The 20,761-nt window shown below is 38.7% G+C and overlaps 1 protein-coding gene across 5 annotated transcripts in view; it reads left to right on the top strand.

Moving 5' to 3' along the window:
• The window catches only part of SHF (Src homology 2 domain containing F), a 232,226-nt gene that overhangs the window by 61,259 nt on the left and 150,206 nt on the right, over positions 1-20,761 (top strand). For all 5 annotated transcript variants that reach the window (XR_010090461.1, XM_063449162.1, XM_063449161.1 and 2 more), the window contains exon 2: positions 7,870-7,999. Coding sequence is in view for 4 of the 5 variants with exons in the window: in XM_063449162.1 (XP_063305232.1) it covers positions 7,870-7,999 (130 nt within the window). In the remaining variant the exon portion in view is untranslated. The remainder of the gene's footprint in view (positions 1-7,869; positions 8,000-20,761) is intronic.

Below are 20,761 nucleotides of genomic sequence, written 5' to 3'. Positions count from 1 at the left end.
AGCACCACTAGTAGCCATCTGAGGAGTTACCAGTGGAGTTATCCCTAGGCTGTAATGTAAACACTTAATTTTCTCTGAAAAAAGCCAGAAGGGAATGATTATACTCAACAGAACAAGTACAACAAGCTGTAGTTGTTCTGTGGTGACTACAGTGTCCCTTTAACTTCCACACTTTTAAAGGTTTACTGGATAAACCCCTCTGCAATATATCATGGACATGTAGACAACATCAAGAGATCCATAAGCTACTGCATTGTTTTCTTGAGGAAAAACAAATCCGATTTTAAAGGTGTCAGTTATCCTCCTCATATAGCTTTTGAACTCAGTGGAATTTAATAAATGTTTAGCCTATTTTGTTTGGTTCCTTTATTTTAGATCACCCATATGAGTTCATGTTTTCATTGTGGGTATAGTAGTAGTAGTAGTAGTAGTAGTAGTAGTGTGTTTGTGCTTTTTTTTAATTATTATTTTATTATTTATGTTTGGGAGTAGGGTGTTCCTTTTGAATAGACTCCAATTCAATGGACCAAATATTAATGTTCCACTTTGTTTTATCCCAAACTTGGTTATTTAATTTTTCTCCACATATGAGCTTTAACAGCTTTTTACTTTTCTTCCTTAATGCGTGTATCACAGTTTAACCTTTTACTAAGTAAACATATGTTATCTCAAAATATTTTTGGATAGATTTCTGAATCTCTTCTCATCCTTTTCTCAAATTTCTAGTCTGAGCTGAGTGACCAGGACAGCATAAACCGTGCAGCTTAACTGTTCTCAAGGGTGAAAATCTTCCAGCTTCTTGTATGTATTTTAGTTACTGTACTTGGAGGCCAATGTTTATGGCACACTGCTTTGTGGAATAAACAAAAACTTATATTTTGTGACCACTTTTTTTTTTTTTTTTTAAAGTATGCTTGTTAAACAAAACAGATCTATTAAACATATGTTTATGTATATCATTAATTTAAGTGGAATGCATTTGTCTGAAAAGAGGCTCTTGGTATCATACGGGGACGTACGTCTACCTGCACATTAAGTCAAGCGTGTAAGATATTTGCAGAGGGTTTATTGTTGAAATGTCAATCCCTAATCGATTCAAGACCATTCACAATATTGTTGAGTTTTTTTGAAAATATGGGCTTGAAATAAAATATATGCTGTATTGGTTTAAACTTTAGTTTGTGTTTCACTGCATCAAAAAAATTGGTTGAGTTTGTAGTTGTGACAAACCACCCTAGTCACCCTCTGTACTTGTGTTGTTAACCGCTATGCTTTCCCCAAGAGACTGTGTTCACTACCCCTCATCACCTTCCCCTCAGTGCCAAACATCCAAAAGCACCTCTCCTCCTGGCCTTTCAGAGTCCAGGGAGCCGCAAGGACTGTAGTGGGATTTACTCTCAAATCCTCTAAAAATCCAGCTTGACCGTGGCTAATCCCATCAACTGGCTAAATTCCACTTCTGTCTTTCTCCTCTTCTGGACCAGCCAAAAGAGTGCTAATTGGAGGGGAGGTACAAGAGACTAAGTGGAATAATCGCTTCCTGAGAGCAAGGTGAAGTGCCCCCTTTTTAGTCCGCAGGAGCTCCCGATATTTTACCATAGCCCCATACGTATGGAACACTTTTGGGAATGGACATTTTTAGCGGCCAGTCAACTCTTAGATCAGGGTGGTGCAGTAGACATTGCTTACCTAGATTTCAGTAAGGCTTTTGTCACTGTTCCACATAGCAGGCTTATCAATAAACTGCAATCTTTAAGTTTGGATTCCAATATTGTTGAATGGGTAAGGCAGTGGCTGAATGACGGGCAACAGAGGGTTGTAGTCAACAGAGTATATTCGAAGCAAGATCTAGTTACCAGTGGGGTACCTCGGATCTGTACTTGGACCCATTCTCTAATGTTTTTATTAGTGATATTACAGAAGGTCATGATGGTAAGGTATGGCAACAAATACATTCCCAGGCATGCAGAGTGTTAAAGCCGCAGGGAGATTTAATGAAACAAAAAGGCAGCAATGTTTCGACCTTTTAAGAGATCTTTTATAAGCTCATCACCTTTGATGGTAAGGTATATCTTTTTGCTGATGATACTAAAATTTGTAACAGGGTTGATGTTCCAGGAGGGATAAGCCAAATGGCTAATGATTTAGGTAAACTAGAAAAATGATCAGAGCTGTGGCCACTGATATTTAATGTGGATACGTGCAAGAGAATGCATCTTGGGTGTAAAAACCAAGGGCAGAGTACAGAATATTAGAGAGTCCTAACCTCATCATCTGAGGAAAGGGATTTAGGAGTAATTATTTCTGATTACCAAAGGTAGGCAGACAGTGTACTAGAGCAGCAGGAAATGCTAGCAGAATGCTTGGTTGTATAGGCATTAGCAGTAGAAAGAGGGAAGTGCTTATGCCATTGTACAGAACACTTGTGAGACCTCACTTGGAGTATTGTACGCAGTACTGGAGACCATATCTCCAGAAGGATAGTGATACTTTGGAAAAAGTTCAGAGAAGGGCTACTAAATTGGTTTATGGATTGCAGGATAAAACTTACCAGGAAAGGTTAAAGGATCTTAACATGTATAGCTTGGAGGAAAGAAGAGGCAGGGGGGATATGATAGAAACATTTAAATACATAAAGGGAATCAACACAGTAAAGGAGGAGACTGTATTTAAAAGAAGAAAACTACCACAACAAGAGGACAAATAATATCAGGAAGTATTACTTTACTGAGAGGGTAGTGGATGCATGGAATAGCCTTCCAGCTGAAGTGGTAGAGGTTAATACAGTGAGGGAGTTTAAGCATGCGTGGGATAGGCATAAGGCTATCTTAGACTTAAGATAAGGCCAAGGACTAATTAAAAGCATTTAAAAAAATTGGGCAGACTAGATGGGCCAAATGGTTATCTGCGTCTCATTCTATGTTTCTATGTTGGGGTTCCTATTTTTTTTTTTTTTTTTTCGGGGGGTGGGGGGTGGTCTGTCTCACACACTTTTTCATTATTTATTATAGGAGACACCTGCTTTGTTTAATGCATTTGGATAAACTTAAATGATCACAATTTGGAAAAACATTTTCAAATTATTTGTCTACAAAAGTCCCACAGAAGTTTTTTTTTAGTGACTTTTGTAGATGCATTATATAAGTTTTACTAATAGATCATTGTGAAAAGCTTATTTGAAAGAAATGAATCAAGGCTATAGTAAGGATCTGTAGTTTATCTTCCATTTGAAATACCAATCTTTTTCAATTCATTTCCAGATTTTTATTTTCTGCTTGGTACCTACCTATTTAAAGCTTAACATGTCATGATTCCCTTTTAATTCCAGAAGTTTGGTCCTTAAGGGGTTAAGTTGTTATGAAACATGGTTTTCTATAACTTATTTAATCTGGTGTTTATTAGCATAATCTTTTTTTTTTTTCTTTACACACTGTACTTGTTTTATAATTTAATTTTGCATATTTTCTGAAAATCTTAAATTTTTATGATGTGCGTTATCTTTAGTTTTTTTTTCTTTCTTTTTAGTCAAAGTAAAAAAAAAAAAATTATTGCAACTAAATTGTTCACACAGACATGCCCATAAAATCAATGAATAGTCTCCAATCCTGTTCAATATGCCTTACTCAACAAAATGGATTTTACACTAAATATAGTAGGAAGACCTTGCAAGCGGAGCAGTGTCTCCTATAGATCTAGTAGTTCTTTCTAATGCATATATAGGGTTGTCTAAGAAGTTCCGTATGTGATGCAATTTCTTATAAAACTGAAAGGCTTTAATAGCCCTGCTGGGTTTTTTGTAGTCCTATCATACCCTACTTTAAAGGGGCACTGTAAGTATGGCTCACTATATTTGTTGTGGTGGAAAGAATCTGTGGTCACCATCCCCAGCCCCAACATTTCAGTATATAAATTTTGCCGAAAGTTGGATGGCCCTAATTTGGAACTTGGCTACTACATTAGATAAGCGATGTATGAGGAGCCAAGATGTAGCTGGTTTTAATAACTCCTCTTTTATGGAGTTACACAAGTGTGGAATATTGCACGTGTGCTCTTTGCACAATATCTCCTGCAATAATTTTAGTATTAATCAGCATCTGGTATTTTCACACGTCAGCTTCATCCATGCAAGAGTCCAATACATGCACATGGTCTATGCTCACTTCACCTTCACACATGCACTTGTTGCTCTTTTGACATTATAAAGACTTAAAAGGAAATCCAAGGCATTAGTTTGGGTGGCTGGCAACCACACTTCCTACTTGCCGTGTGATCCTTAACAAATTGGTCAGGTTCACCCAACAACTCTGGTTTAAATGAATGATCCAAATACTGGCCTAGGAGTAAATGTTAGTAGGGAAAAGGAAGTAGAGGGAGAAATTCTGTTCATAAAAATGAACTCCATAACACCTTATCTCTATGTATTGCACTCCTATACACACACTCTGCAAGACATGCAGATATACAGACACACACTGACACACTTGCAGGTACACTGATCCACACGCAGATGCATGATTAAGGTTCTGAGGATCCAAAACTTTGCTTGTTTTGTGGGGTGCCTTACCCTGAAATAAATCTACACCATAGAGTGTAGCATTTTTTTTTTTTTTTTTTTTTTTTTTTTGCTGGAGAAGAGTGGACAGTGTTCTTATGAGCTCAACTGTGTCTGAGCTCCTAAGAACACTGTCCACTCTTCCCCAGTGACCAAGAGTGGGGGGTCTGAAGACTGCAGTGGTGGTGGATATGGCAATACCCAGTGTCCATATCATCAGGAAGACGGAACATGAGAAGGTGAATAAGTATTAAGGACTAAAGAGGAGCTAGAAAGGATGTGGAAAGTGAAAGTGGCTTGATGGGAGCACTCAGAGCTGTAAACACCAAGTTGGGGAAATGGTTTCAGGAAATTCCAGGTGGGACATCTGAGATCACTGTCCAGAAGAGTGAAGTTCTAAGAACCACTATGATATTGTGCAGGACCATCAGACTTCCAGGCCTCTGGTAGAGAACCGGAGTGAGGAATACACAAAAAAAAAAATACCACCAGGAGGGGCAGGAAAGTCAGTCCTACTGTATGAATGCTCTTATTGAAATGTTGACAAACTTCTTTGGGTGGATACTCAAGACTGAATAGATGCTCAAAAAATATATATATTCACTGTATGTGGCATTTCAAGCAATATTTAATGTTCGTTCGAACAGGGAAAAAAACACAAAGTGTTTCATGCCCAGTTTCAATGATGAAAATTCTCCCTTGCAGCCTGAATCCACTTTCAGTGCCATCTCTCCCCCCCCTTGCAGCAAGAGGTTTGGTGAGGGAGGACTTGAATGGCATGGCAGTGGGTTTTCACAACTTCAAATAGACCATTGTTAGCTGGAGATTTTACTTGACTTTAACTACTCTAGCCAGTTACATTTTAGTTTCAGTGTTCATTAAAAATGTGTAATGTAGTATTCTAAAATCTGGAAACCTAGCATTTCTTTTTATTTTCTTTCCGTTTTTACAAACTGTATTTTCCTGAAAGAAAACAAAAACAAATAGACTTGTTCTTGGTTGCAAGCCTATAAAACCTCCAGGCTATGTTATTCTCAAACTGATATAAACCGTTTGTTTGATTAATGATATGTGCTGCTTGTCTGTGTCTGCAGTTATTCTGACTGTGACCAAGAACAAGCTCTACAAGTCTTCATTACAGACCATTGTTAAGCTATTTAAAGAACAGATAAGGATGATAGCTGTTTAAATAAAAAAATGTGATGTAAATATTCTATCAAGGGTTTTGTTTTGGATTATTTATTTAATTTATACGATTGTGGAACATGTTACAATTTGTGATTCAATTACATACATTTAAATACTGCTTTATTAATCAGTGTTTTTATTTAAACTTGATTATCCAATTATTTTATGTTTTGTAAAAGGTCAGCTGTCCTGGACTGACCTTGCACATATACCATTATTTGCATTTCGTTGGACACATTTAAATCTCAGACCTATATAATTTATTTATTTTAACATAGTCCTTTAGAGTTGTTTTAGTTTTCCTGTTCTAGGAATTGATGATCACTATCCAATTAAGGGCTTTGAGATCATATGGTTTATGGATGGCCAACACTTTGATCAGCAAGTCCAAAGCCTTTTATAGAGTATCATTTAATTTGAAGGGTCTCCTAGAGAAGCATTAGAAGCACTTGGCATAATCATGCTATGCAAGATGATACAAAATGTAGAGACTTTTGGAAATGTATGGTCTTAAGGAATAAGTTCCGAGAGTGGCTGCCATTCTGTTGGCATGTTTATACCAAAATCTCTGCTTTAAGAGGTAGTGGTTTGGTGCATACCATGTCCTTTTAACTGTTAAAGGAACACTCTGGCCACCCTAACAACTTTATCTAAATTAAGTTATGGCCTTCGAGCGCTTTCTTCCTTAAGGGGTTAAACATTCTCGAACGGTTTAACCCCAAAAGTTGCCTGAAGTGCCGATCTCCAGATTGCCCAGGCATCAATCTGGCTTCTGAATATGGGTTACAGAAGTGCGGTGTGTGGCTGGAGTGGTGCGCCGCTGATGGGCTAGAGCTGTCGGGTACATGGACTACCTGGAGATTTGCACTGGAGGCAACCTCTGGTATCGAACCATTGAACTCCGTAAGGTAAGAGAGAGCCTGGGGCCTCTTGACACCGTAACAACTTAATTTATCTGAAGTTGTTACGGTGCCTCAACTGTTCCTTTACATTTTCTCACAGCTCTCCCCATTTCCTCTGTCTATTTAAAAGTAGTTTACCTCAACCCTGTACTCTGTAACTTTTTTGTAATATTGCGGCAAAAGTGTTTACAAAATTAATCCATTTTTTGTTCCTTTAAACGTTCTGCAAACACTCCCTTTCTCTATACTAAATGTTGTGTATTCTGTTGCAAATGAATCCTGCATGTTATTATTTCTAATTGCTGCCATGTATTGCCAATCGAGTAATGGCTCTCCAGATAAGTGTGTAATTGTTTACAAAAAAAAGAGAATGGTATAATTATCTGCCTCTAACCAAGAAAAGAGAATTAACCCATCCCCAGCACACCATTCTTTTACCATAGCATCGACTTCATAAAGGATAATGATACTTATAGTGCAACTGTAAAAATGATAAGATTATTCTATTTGTAGGTTTAAACATATTCAGGGTTTTTGCCTGCATTATATGGCATGGAAAAGCCCACTGAAGGTAAAGGACACACTCTTGTCCATTACATTCCTCATCCATCTTACTCATTGATCCAATGAATAATTTACATCAAGGAGTTTGTTCGCATAAGAGTTGTTTTCTTGCTGATTAATTTACTGTTGACTCTCATTTTATCTGTTATTTGCTTCTTCATTTATTTAATAGCAAGAGAGGCACTTTCCAGTGAAACTGAACATTGGGAATTATTTACTAAAAGCAATTCTGGAGCAAAGTACTAAAAGTGGACCAAACCAGCAGTAACCGGAGTATGGTTCTCTACGCCTTCTGCATACATATATATAATTATATATTAAATATATCATTTTTATTGATCTAAAATATTTTTTCTCCATTTATTTGTAAAGAGCTTTAAAAACGTTTTCTATCAGAACTGTAAATTAATGTGAGTGCCCCGCAATCATTCTTTATAAATAACCTCCAAACTTTCACATTTTGACTTGGTATGTATAATTATTTTTCCTCTTGAAGCCAAATGTTTAGTGTATGTGATTTTAGAGTTTAGTAACAAGCTCTTTAGGGCTGAGGGACATGAGGCCATTTTATTTTTTCATTTTATTTATTCATTTATTTATTTACAAGAATGTCATAAACTAGTAGAATTTAACAAGCTCATTATTGGTTTCATTTTTCACTAGGTAATAATTCTTGAAGACTATGCAGACCCATTTGATGCTAAACAGGTACCAGGTAGTCAGGCTGCACCAGAGAAAGTAGCAGAAAATGATGGGTATATGGAACCATACGAGGCCCAAAAGATGATGGCAGGTAAGGAATCCAGTCCGGATTGTGTGATTTATTCTGTTACTCGTTGCTGAATTTTCAAGTAGCTATTAATGTTAAGATCGTAAAAATTTACATATAATTGACTACGCAGTTGTTGGTTTTTTTTTTTTTTTTTTTTTTAAAAGATAAAATAAAAAGTGGATAATGAGCTGTATTGTTTCAACATGATATCCTTAAATCTTACATATGTAAAGATTTCTGCATTGAAATTGAGTACATTTGTGTGTACAAAGATTGGGGACAACATAGGTTACAGTTTTAAAGAATTCTTGATGCTTGCTGTTTTAACAAAACCAAACTTCATCTTTACAATTTTCTCTTAGTCTTGTTTTTTTTTTTTTTGGGGAGGGGGGGGATTTAATTAATTTATACAAGATGTTATAAGAGATGTTCTCATAATTTAAGTGGTTAAATTAACAAACTTCTTATTTATTTTTTGGATGAGATCTGTGAAAACGGTACACTACTGAACATGTAAGCCCACCTCCCCAACTATATGTTAAATATTTGTTTGGCCTAACTTTTTTTTTCTAGAGTAATATTTTCAGGACCCAATGTAAAAGAATCCCTGATGGTATACCATCCAGGGACGTTTTAGCCGTGAGGCAAACAAGGCATTTGCCTTGGGCGGCATCTTCCAGGGGGCGGCAAAAAAAGCCACCCCCAAATGCCCAGGGCAAATGCCTTGTTAGCCTTGCGGCTAACTGACATGCTGGGCTGCCGGTCGGGCTGCTGGGCTGGCTGATGGGTGGGCGGCTAGCAAGGGAGCACTTCCTCTGAGCTGTCTGCTCAGCTCCCTCGCGCGCCGCAGAGTGAGGCTGGGAGCCGGAAGATGACGTCATATTCCAGCTCCCAGCCTCACTCTGTGGTGCGAGAGGGAGCTGAGCAGACAGCTCAGAGGAAGTGCTCCCTCACCAGCCGCCAGCACCGCCCGCCCGCCCAGCAGCCACTGGACCCCCAGGGAGAGAGGGAACCTCCCCCAACCCCAGCATTCCCAAAGGTAAGGAGGCTGGGGGGGGGGGGGGGGTTAAATAAAAAAAAGTGTTAATGTGAGTGTATGTCTGTTAGTGTGTGTGTGTCTGTTAGTGTGTTTCTGTTAGTGAGTGTGTGCGTATCTGTCAGTGAATGTGTGTGTGTCTGTTAGTGTGTTTCTGTTAGTGAATGTGTGTGTGTGTGTGTGTGTATTTAGAAGGCGGGGGGAAGGGTTGGGTGGGAGCGGCGCGGGGTGGGAGCGGCGCGGGGTGGGGGGGGGGGCACCTGAGTTTTGTCCTGCCTAGGGCAGCACAAAACCAGGATACACCACTGATACCATCATGTCAAAAGCAAGTGATAGGACATTAATTCAATGAAAAAATACAACAGTCCCATGCTATGCATTCAGGACATATTCTGTCAAGCTGAATAAGTGCTCTCTGCGTGCATAACCCATTTATAGATCAACATATGGTGAAACCTTGCAGTGAACATTTTCTTGTTGAATTCCTTTGAAAACATTGGTGTTTCATTCTTGAGATTCCATTTCTCCAGGTTGTATACTTTCTTTGAATACCTATGAGTTAAACGCTTTAGAAAGTCTATGAGACAAAGTTTGTGTTATTTAAAGAAGTATGGTCTCAACTTGCCAAACACCACAAAGCATTGATACTGATCTACATTAGAGCTGTGGTCCACAGCAACAGCTGTTCTTTATTTCTGCTTCTAATTTGGCGAAGTGCTGCTTTATTTGTTAACTAGTGTGAGTGGGTGTGTTTATATATTTAAATATTTATAGTGTGTATCTATATATTGACTTTCTCACCCCTCCGGGGAGTATTCCTCATTCTGTGCAGATATTTCAATACACAATCCTAATCACTTGGCTATATCTCTGTGTATGCTGTCCTTGCTAACATAGTGCATCTGACTACTATGTGCTGGACTAGCTCAGATGCCTTTTTGCACAATTTGGACATTTGGTGTGATAGACCTCTGCTTCTATTTAACTGGTACTGAGTGCTTCTTTCTGTGCTGCGATGATTAGTGCTGCCTTTCATTCCTGTATTTTCCAGCTACTGGTAGGCTTACCTAATATGGCTACATCCACTAGCTGCCTGTGGTACAACTCATTGAAAGGTTTGTCTTCCCATGAAACCTTCTCCTTTTCTGCATCCTCCATCTGTTGTTGTGTAAGACATTCCTTTAGCAGTTCATATTTGGAAGCCATCTTTGTGATGTACCTCTGGGTGCTCTGTTTCATTCAGGACTGTGCCCTTGACACTCATCAGGCCCTAACCACCTTCCTTCTGGCTGGTGTACAGTCTCTGGGTGTTGGAGTTTGGGTGGAATACTTCATTTACAGTGAGTAGTGAGTCTTTACATCCATGATGACCAGTTCTACTCTTGTCCAGGTTATTTCAGGTGGGTTTCTGATGACTGTTAGGACTTGTGTATTGATGGCTTGGATCTTACCCTTGCCATTGAGCTTGGACTTCAGAATCTCTGATTCTCTGGAGTTAGTTGGATGTTGCTATCCTCCTTGAATCTTCCTCATGGGTGCCATGTGTTGGTGGTGTCATCAGGTACTTGTAGCTGTTCTTTAGATCTCCTATTTGATCTTCTGTCACTTGAATTCCTTCTGCCCTGGTCACCTTCCTTCTTTTTGCGATCATCTGCCCACACTTAACTAGTCCATATAACAGATTCTAGTTGGGCGGATCAGTGAATTAATGTCCCACTCATTCTTGGAATACAGCTTGACTTTGTCTATATAGAGTAGGTGACTGAAGGCAGCTCCATTTTTAACCTGTATGCATATCCACTCTTCATGATCTGGCTAAGGGGGTTGAGACCTAAGCAGAACCCCATTGGGGATAGCACATCACCTTGATATATGCAACCTTAGATGTTCACTTGTGTTATTGTCCTGGAATTGGCTTCTAAAGTCGTTTTTCACTTCCCCATTGATTTCTTGATCAAGGTTGTTAGTGTCTTGCTGACCTTAGATTGGGCCAAGCATTCCAGTATCCATGTGTGTCATTGCGTCATATACTTTCTTGTAGTCAATCCAGACTCTGCACAGATTAGTCTGTCTGATCTTCTAATTCTTCCATCTTTTGGAGAGACAGATGATTGGTCGATAGTTGGATATTGTTTCCTTGTGAGGGTCATTCATGACTAGCATTGTTCTGCCTAATGTTAGCCAGTCAGGTGAAAGCCTGTTGCTAGCAGCTGGTTCATTTGTCCTGCTAGGGGTTCATGCTGCATTGTTTCTTAATCCAGTAGGTGTTGATCATGTCAGATATCTGTTCTGGCAGCATTCAGTGGTCTGCTTTCTTGTCTAGTAGTCACTGGGCCATGGTGTTATGTGATGGTCTTACATTACTGTTTAATATCTGTTCTGGGTAGATCTTGGGTGGATATATTGTGGTTACCCAGCAGCTGTGCATATCTTGGATGGTTCTTTGGTAAACATTCATATATAATTTGTTTGTGTGGTCATATGTACAAAACAGGACATACTCTATGTATCTCCTCTCTTGCCCACTTCACGTTCCAGAACATTTCTTATTACACAATTGAGAAATTGGTAATGATTGTTGTTCTTCGTTACTGAGACAGTACAGTGGTTAATGTTTCAAATGCTCCATATGTTTAGCTCTAGATTATGTTTAAAGCAGTACTGTCACTTTTCTCCAGCAAAGCATGTGAATTAATGTGAATTGAAATAATTGAAAATATAAATGAGTGTGTGTGTGTGTGTGTGTAGAATAATCTATAGCTAACTTTTCGTTGGATATTAGATTTGTGTTGCAATTGAATAAGTGACTGTTTTTCCTTAAATATCACGAACCCTGGTTCGATACCCTGCAGTGTTACTAAGCCTTTTATTCTTACAGTTCAAGCACCACTGAGTTTAGCTATACCCCAAAGTATACTCAGAAGCTAGCAAAAGTTAAATATATCCTTCTTGGTTAAATAATTCTGACTGTTAATACTATAAAAAGGTTTCATACAGAGATCTGGGGATACCAAGCTGCAGTTTGAGCTGAACATAAAGAATTTAGTAAAGTCATTGTGTAGTATAGATCCTGTCCCTGCAACAAATGAAAATCATGCAGTTTCCTTAAAATAACATAGGGTGCTGGGAAAAAATGTACATTTAATCACGTTTTAATAAACGAAAATGAGGGCAGTGATCTAAACAAAACACATTGATTAAAAATATATATTTTTCTGTTTTTTAAGTGATTCCTTAAATTCCGTTTTATATATGATTTATTAAAACCTAAAACAACTTTCTCTTTTAAAGAGTAAAATTATGCCCAGGATAATTGCTTCTAGCGCTATATATGTATATGTATATGTATATGTGTATGTATATGTGTATGTGTATATATATATATATATATATATGTATATATATACATATATGTATTTTTTTTTTTTTTTTTTTTTTAAAGACCACATCACAGAACAGCACTGCAAATCTAAAAATATCCAGAATTAAGTACTCAAAGATGTGCAAGTGCTTCGAAATGTTAACACATCAAATCTCACCTAATCTACCAGTACTAACCCTTGTGATCTTCACTAATATAAATCTAATTTTAGCCCTGGCATCAATTTTTAATCTCCGAAGGAGGCTTCATACAGCCAAGATTTATCTGATTCTTACTGCTAAATATTATGTATCTTATGTTGTGTAAATCAATGCAACCCCCTGTGCTCCTTTTCCAAAATATTCAGCATCTGTTTTTCTGGTTTCAAAATTAGTTCTGATTAGGTAGACTAAGCCTTTAATTTGTGTACTCCTACTGGCTGTGCAGGTGCTAGACTTAAAAGAGCAGGCAATCTGGCCAATGTATTTTACCTTAAAATTGCTTGCAAATGTATGTATGTATGTATTTTTTTTTTTTTACACCTGCGATCTACTGTCATTGTGATGTAAAACGCATATCGATGAATACAGTACATCCATCCATATTGCATAATTGTGTGCAATGTGTATTCTAAAATTAACTATATTTATCTGACCTATATTTGCATGTTTTACTTTTTATTTTATTTTTATCTATCAAATATTTGTAATATATCTAGAAAGTGCAGACTTTCTCTGTAAGCAGAAAAAATGCTATTCCGGTAGACGTCTTCTTAGCCTTTTTGACAGGGATGCAAATAATATTTTTGGATTCAGTTTGGCAGGCAGCCATTCCTTAACTATAACTTAAATTCTGAAATACCTGTTACAAGACACTTTATTTTTACTGTTTCTCTGGGTGCAGTATTACAGTGTGCAGTATACTAAGCAGCTTCCAGATCAAGTGAGACTCATTATCTAAAATGATTCTCATTATACCAATATGCTGTTGCAGCATTGTTTTTTGGTTTTCTCCAAGGCATGTCTACATCAAGTAGCAAAATACTCACTCCCATGAGGTATATCAATGTAAGGATATTAATCAGATTTTATTTTAAAGTATTGGGCAAATTATTTCCTCACAATTCCTTCCAACAATGGGAAATATGAAATCGGAAATGGGTGATTGCTTGAAAAGGGGCAATGTCAAACTTATTTTAATGAACAGGCTTATTGCGCTGGCCAGTCCCACTCAGGGCTACACATGTATGCAAGGATGTTGATGTGCTTTGCCCATGGGATGGATCGCCAGTGTGCAGTCTACATGTTCACACACGTGTTCTGTTCAATTTTCTGCAGGGTATACAGAGTGGGTTAGCGCGACTTTTGAGTTGGAGAGGTGGAAGGTTAATTGTACATTTCATTTTCTATACAGGTACTTTGTATATGTCACTTATGAATATACAGTAAAACTGTTAAACCTATACATGGATTTATTAATTTTTATTTTTCATTTTAAATCAGTATCTTTATCACTAGTTCTAGAATGGGAAGCTTCTGGCACCAAAACAACTTCATCGGACAGGGGCTACGCTGACCCTTTCAGTAGCTCCCTATCCACATAACCGTGATTAAAAAAAAAAAATACTAAATAGTTTGGGGCATAGCTGACCTGCACTGGACTTTGGGGCTAAACTGTTTAACAGTTTACCCACTAAAGACATGCCGGTGCCTGGGACCTTCTTCGGAATAAGGTTATGTTGCCCAGATTAAACTGCCTTTATAATCAACAGGGTTGTTCTGTTTCTGCTTCTTTCAAAATGTTTATTGCAACAAACTCAACGTCATAAAAATGAAGTCTTAAATGCCTCTCTGTGTTTAGTGGTAATTATTTCCGATTACTTTAGTGTGCCACTTATCACACATCCGTTTTTGCTTAATATATTCCATCTGGCCTGGTGGGAATTGAAAAATGAACACTAAAGGCTTTGCAGACTGCAAAATGATAAGTGGCATTGCATATTGTAACCTCCAGCACACCTCATTTCTAGTTTACTGAATTGCCTGGAGAATGTAATCCATGCTTTTGTAAAAAAAGGGGTGAGGACAAAATCTTCAATATTCATTATAGTTATCATCGAAGTGTTTTTTTTTTTTTGTTTCTTGGTTTTTTTCCAAAGTTACTAGGTCAAAGTAATCTGCTCACAGTCTGCAAAAAACTTGAGACTGCTCAGAAGGAATATTATTTTGTTTTTAATGCAGTAATTAAATGGTTGATATTTGGGTGTACCAAGACTGCCACCAGACCTCTTGTGGCCCTTTGGGAAATTATTGGCTCAGCCGCCCAAACACATGCATATAAACAAAACCACTCAAAACTGCTCAATGCCACCCATATGCATATATACTGAAACATACGTACACAGATGCACATTGTGGCACACATGCATATAACTGGCTCTGGTTTAGCCACTCTCCTCTTTGCCTACTTTCATGCTGGAGCAGGGTGACTTACTTATGGTCCAGTGGGTTTGCAGGCACTGCAGGGATTTCCTTGCCCTCCTGTATGGCTTCCTTCTTGCTCCGAGAGGAAGTGATCTGAGACGGTTGCAACATCACAGAAGGGCACCATTGCTACCTCTACAGCTCGTGAAGGTGCTGTCTCTTTCAAATCCAGAATGTGGTCCAGCTGGGGGAGAGAGGGAGGGGAGATATGTATTAACTGCTCAACCATACCTCACCGTATTAGCAGGTCCCATGGCACAGACGAGCTGTGTAGCTTTCTCCTGGTGATTGGGTGCAAATGAAAGTCATTGTAGTTCTTGTTACTGCCCCTCACCTTCTACACATTTCTCATTCTGTGAATACTAATGGGCCATTTTGGGTCTTAGCTCATCCCTATTTGTTATAGGTATTGTGGGATACAAAAATGATCCATAAATTTATCATTTCACACATTAATGTTTCTGCTATTGTTCCTGGAAGGCTGCAATAACCTAAAATGAAGTAAATTCCAATTTTCTCCAAGAGAAAAAATATATACCGTATATACTCGAGTATAAGCCGACCCGAATATAAGCCGAGGCCCCTAATTTTTCCCCAAAAAACTGGGAAAACTTATTGACTCGAGTATAAGACTAGGGTGGGAAATGCAGCAGCTACTGGTAAATTTCTAAATAAAATTAGATCCTAAAAAAAATATATTAATTGAATATTTATTTACAGTGTGTGTATAATGAATGCAGTGTGTGCGTATGAGTGCAGCGTGTGTGTGTATGAGTGCAGCGTGTGTGTGTATGAGTGCAGCGTGTGTGTGTGAGTGCAGCGTGTGTATGAGTGCAGCGTGTGTGTGTATGAATGCAGTGTGTGTGTGTGTATGAATGCAGCGTGTGTGTGTATGAATGCAGTGTGTGTATGAATGCAGTGTATGAATGCAGTGTGTGTATGAATGCAGTGTATGAATGCAGTGTGTGCAGGGCCGGTGCAAGGATATTTGCCCCCCCATATGTCCTGACCTCCCCTCCTCCTCCCTCAGTGGTCCTTACCTCCCCACCCCCATGTTCCTTCACCCCCCTCCCCCAGTGGTCCTGACTCACCCCTCCCCTAGTGGTCCTTACTTCCCCCTCCCCTCCCCTAGTGGTCCTTATCCCCCCCTCCCTCCCCTAGTGGTCCTTATCCCCCCCCCTCCCTCCCATAGTGGTCCTTATCCCCCTCCCTCCCATAGTGGTCCTTATCCCCCCCCTCCCTTCCTCCCATAGTGGTCCTTATACCCCCCCCCCCCCTCCCACAGTGGTCCTTATACCCCCTTTTTTTTAATTATTTTTTTTATTATTATTTTTTTTTTTTATTATTATTTCTTATTTTATTTTTTTTTCGTCCCCCCTCCCTGCTTGATACATGGCAGGGAGGGGGGCTCTCCTTCCCTGGTGGTCCAGTGGCAGTTCAGTGGGGGGGAGAGGGGGGCTGGCAGAGCTGTAACTTACCTGTTCTGCAGCTCCTGTCAGCTCTCTCCTCCTCTGCGCCGTCCGTGCAGCTCCTTCTATCAGCTCACACTGTAAGTCTCGCGAGAGCCGCGGCTCTCGCGAGACTTACACTGGGAGCTGACCGAGGTGCTGAACGGACGGCGCGGAGGAGGAGAGAGCTGACAGGAGCTGCAGAACAGGTAAGTACAGCTCTGCCAGCCCCCCTCTCCCCCGGTCTGTATTATGGCAATGCAAATTGCCATAATACAGACCTTGACTCGAGTATAAGCCGAGTTGGGGTTTTTCAGCCCAAAAAATGGGCTGAAAAACTCGGCTTATACTCGAGTATATACGGTATACTACTACTACTACTACTACTACTACTACTACTACTAGTATGTCTTGCATTGTTAAAGAAACCCTGTCACCCCTCCACCCACCCTGAAAAAATTGTATTTCAGAGATAATCTAAGTGACTATGTTGGAATAGTACTAAAATACCAACCTACGTTAAGAGCTATACTGAAACAAAGTGGTGACTACTTTGTCTCTGTATGTTTCTACCCCTGACACTTCTTGACACTGGGCAGAGCAGCTGCCTCCTAGAACTGTGAATCCCCACAGCAATCACCAGTGACATCATCAGGAAATTGGCTCTATCTACGGGACGATCCTACTATCTTGCGGGATTCTCTATACCTCAATGCTGTACTCTTGCGCTGGAACAGCCGGAAGAAGATTGCCCCACCTACGAGGGACAGGTTTAGGTAAGCAGAACTTATCTTTCCGTGCCCTCTGCGGCCACCAGACCATCAGCAGCAGTGTCAGTCAGGGGTCTTTGCAAATGCTGCAAATTCCACAGACCGTGACGCTTTAAAGACATTCATATTTATTATTATTTTTTAAAAAGCATCCACAAATTCCATATCTTTACAATGGGTGGACTAACAAACATGTAATTGTAACCAGACAAGTTTGACGCACAGAAACAGAAGCTTGACAAAGACCCGGTTGGGTCAAAACATTGATGTATGTTCGCCCATATAAAGCTGCTGTTTTGTTATTTACTTGAGTACCTGGACCATTACTTTATTTTAACTCTCGTATCTAGTCAGACACAATGTATATGCAAAGGTAATATTTTAGGGGTAACTCCCTAGAATCTGGTGCACCATAGTAGCCTGGTGAGTTTGGTCTCCTTCAATTTACGACCATAGATACTTGAGTTCACATTCTGTTTTTACTCTTTAATGTGACTTTCAATGCCCCAATGCTGCAAGATCAATGAAACGTGGTTTAAAAAAAAGTAATCCATCTACCACTTGCCTAAAGATGCCATATATAATTCCGAAGAGGATTTAAAGATAACTGGCCAGTTAGAATTTTGTGGCATTGACAATACTGTGTCTCCGGATGGAAATAAGTGTTTGAGAGAGCGAGGGATAGAAACACAAACACACACGTTTCCAAATAATTTTTTTTTTTTACATTACAGTAGTCTCCCCCCACCCCTTGGGTGAAGGGAGGGAGGGTATATTTAGGTAATTTCTTATTCTGCTCTGTTCTCTCATTAGTGCTCCATGCATTTTGTTGCCTTTATTTAGCTGTCTCATTGGGCAGTCCATCATCTCCAAAACCTGCTACTCAGCTGCATAGCTGGAGAACACCAGCTGTGAACGGAATTACTATAGCCTCAAAACCTTGCAAAGCAAAACCTGCAATGCTGAATAGTGATCTTTGCTAAGTGAGGGCTAAATTGGACTATGGATTTCTATTCTGACCGCAACAAAAAAAAAAAAATATATATATCCTTGACTTTAATATTCTATAACTTTTCTCAAGGTCTATCCAAATTAATCTCCACTAGCCTATCAAGATAAGTCTCCAATTAATTAACTTGTATTGATTTGTTTAAAGGCGGTCATCAATTTAGGCTGCCTGTTTCATATTAGTTTGTTCTGCCTCAGTAAAACTGTTTTTCTCTGACATCTTGGCGAATCTTAATCTTCTCACTACAGCTGACTTTTTGTGATGTTGGGCTATGTTGTATTAAAGTTGCCGTGCATATATTTCATATTTTACCTGCTTTTTACTACGATAAAATCTAGAACTATCCTAATAGAATATGATTATTTTTTTCCTTTTTTTTTTTTTTGTTCCTCACATGAATTTAAACACAAAGAATATTGGATCTGATAAATCCACTTTAATACAACCAAGGTTCCTGGATCTAGACCTGAACCTATTGCATCTATCTTCTTATGCTACCAGAGACCTATATGGACTACTGCAGAAACCTGGTATGTTGGTGCTACTAGCAGCCTAAACCTCTTCAGTGTTACCATCAGCCAGCCACTGCATGAAGTGATAAATAGCTCTCTCAACCTTCCACATTTACCACACAAGTTTTTAGTGAAGGGACTAAACTGGTTCATTGAACAACATGAAGTATATTTGTGCAGTACAAGGTTTCAGAGATGGGACAACCAAGCAAAATCTGTAGGAACCTGATGGGAGACTAGCTGGTTCCCATTGAGTCACTTTAAAGTATTGTTTTCAGGATGTCTGGGCTATGCTGAGCAAATGGTTGATGGCGATGGGAGTCAACTCTTTGGTGTATACTGGAGGTAACTTTATAAAGGGGAGGTCCCTCAACCTGAATGATAACAGGACCAGTAACTTGGGAGAACCAAGGACAATCATTCTGGTCAATGGAGTGCTAAACATGCAACAGAACATCAGTAAAGACAACTCTGTGGTGTAGCAGTGTGTGCCAGAAGAGCCTGTGAAGGAGGGTGCACTTACAGTTGCCACACTGACCAGGATTTCTATGAGATGGGGATTCATTTTAACACTTTCAGTCCTGCCACTAAACTATAATACAATGTTTTATACTTGAGAAATTCCTCCATTATCAACAGAGGACAAACCCTTAAATTCTAATTTTGGGGGTTACTGTTGAGTGTCTACATGGGTTAACCCTTTATGTTAACAGATACTGCTATGGATGTTACATTAATCCTTCATGGTCCTCATTTGAAGATGGAAGGAATCTTTCATCACGGGGTCCATAGTCTCTGGGCAAAATCCCAGAGATGCTCTATATCGGCTCCTATTGCAGGCACATCCAATAAAATGTAATATGACGTCTAAATTTGTGATATATTTAGGACCTTTCAACATCTGGGCTTATGCCTTTTTAAACATATATGTTGTATATTGTCTATTAAACTCAACAGACCATGCCTTTGAAATTAAATGTCAGGCCATGTATAAGTACCATTGCATTGTTTTCTGAATGAATCAGTTCACCCTAAATACATGTCAATATGGCCATAGAATATAGATTGACTGGGAAGCACAAATAAAGGAATCTTTACTTGTGATTTTCTTTTTACCCATAAAGAATATGTATATTTGAATGTCTGAAATTGAGTGAAAATTAAGTGTGTATATTTTTATCCAAAATAATACTGTTAGTTACAGAACTCGGTATATCACTGTTATCTAATGAGGAATCATATCTATTTGTGCAATTTGAATTCAATAATGGACTTATTGCATTAAAGACGGTCTGTCCGACATCTACCATTTGCTTTAGTGTATGTAGGGAGAATTGCCTTTTCCACACGCCTACATAATCTTGGTAATTTATTGACAAAAGCAAGTAAAACATTAAATGATTCAAGTTTGTAGTGTCTAAACAACTGTGTACCATCAATATAATTGATTCATGCAAAAAAAATTACAATTCGCAAGTGTTAGCCTTGGATTACCTTATAGCATGGTGATTTTGTTTTGTGTTTTATTTCAAAAAGGATTTTAGTTGGGAAATGTGCCAAATTTATAAAAGTAGATTTATGTAAAAATAATATATGTAAGTTAAATGTCTGCTATCTGCAATTGAGTGTTCTCAGTCCATTACAATTTAAGACTATAATTTTAAGCAGTAGCGTTCAGGCTAAGGGATTTTAACCGTATATATGTAGTAAATGGGCACTCCAAGCACCATAGCAATATATGCTCATGGTACAGTTTATAGCACCAGAATGTTTTGCTATGAATCAGATATGCATACATAATTAATCCAGCTAATTGTAAAGGGAATTTTAGTTGGAAAAGGATTGGATTTGTATACACGAACATAGCCGCGCTGTAATACAATGGTAGAGCTTTACAATATCTGGGAGAGCTATAATATATAAAGGTATGGTGTGATGAGAGATTGCTGAACTGTGATTCCAAAGGTAAACACATGATGGGTACATCATAACTTTTTTGATGTTCATCCTGTTCATGGTTCTAAGTGATTACAAAATTATTTGAGATTTGTATTCCATTTTTATTTCTTTGGGTGATACAGCATGCGATCGTGCCATTTTGTTTTTGACTGTTCGCTCTTCTTGTGAATCCCATGTAAATTGCGTAGAAAACAATTTTGTTTAG

Source organism: Pelobates fuscus, chromosome 3 (assembly GCF_036172605.1).
Source record: "Pelobates fuscus isolate aPelFus1 chromosome 3, aPelFus1.pri, whole genome shotgun sequence".
In the NCBI taxonomy this organism is placed as follows: Eukaryota; Metazoa; Chordata; class Amphibia; order Anura; family Pelobatidae; genus Pelobates; species Pelobates fuscus.
Note: the sequence above shows the minus strand (reverse complement) of the source record. Positions and strands in the feature narration are given on the sequence as shown.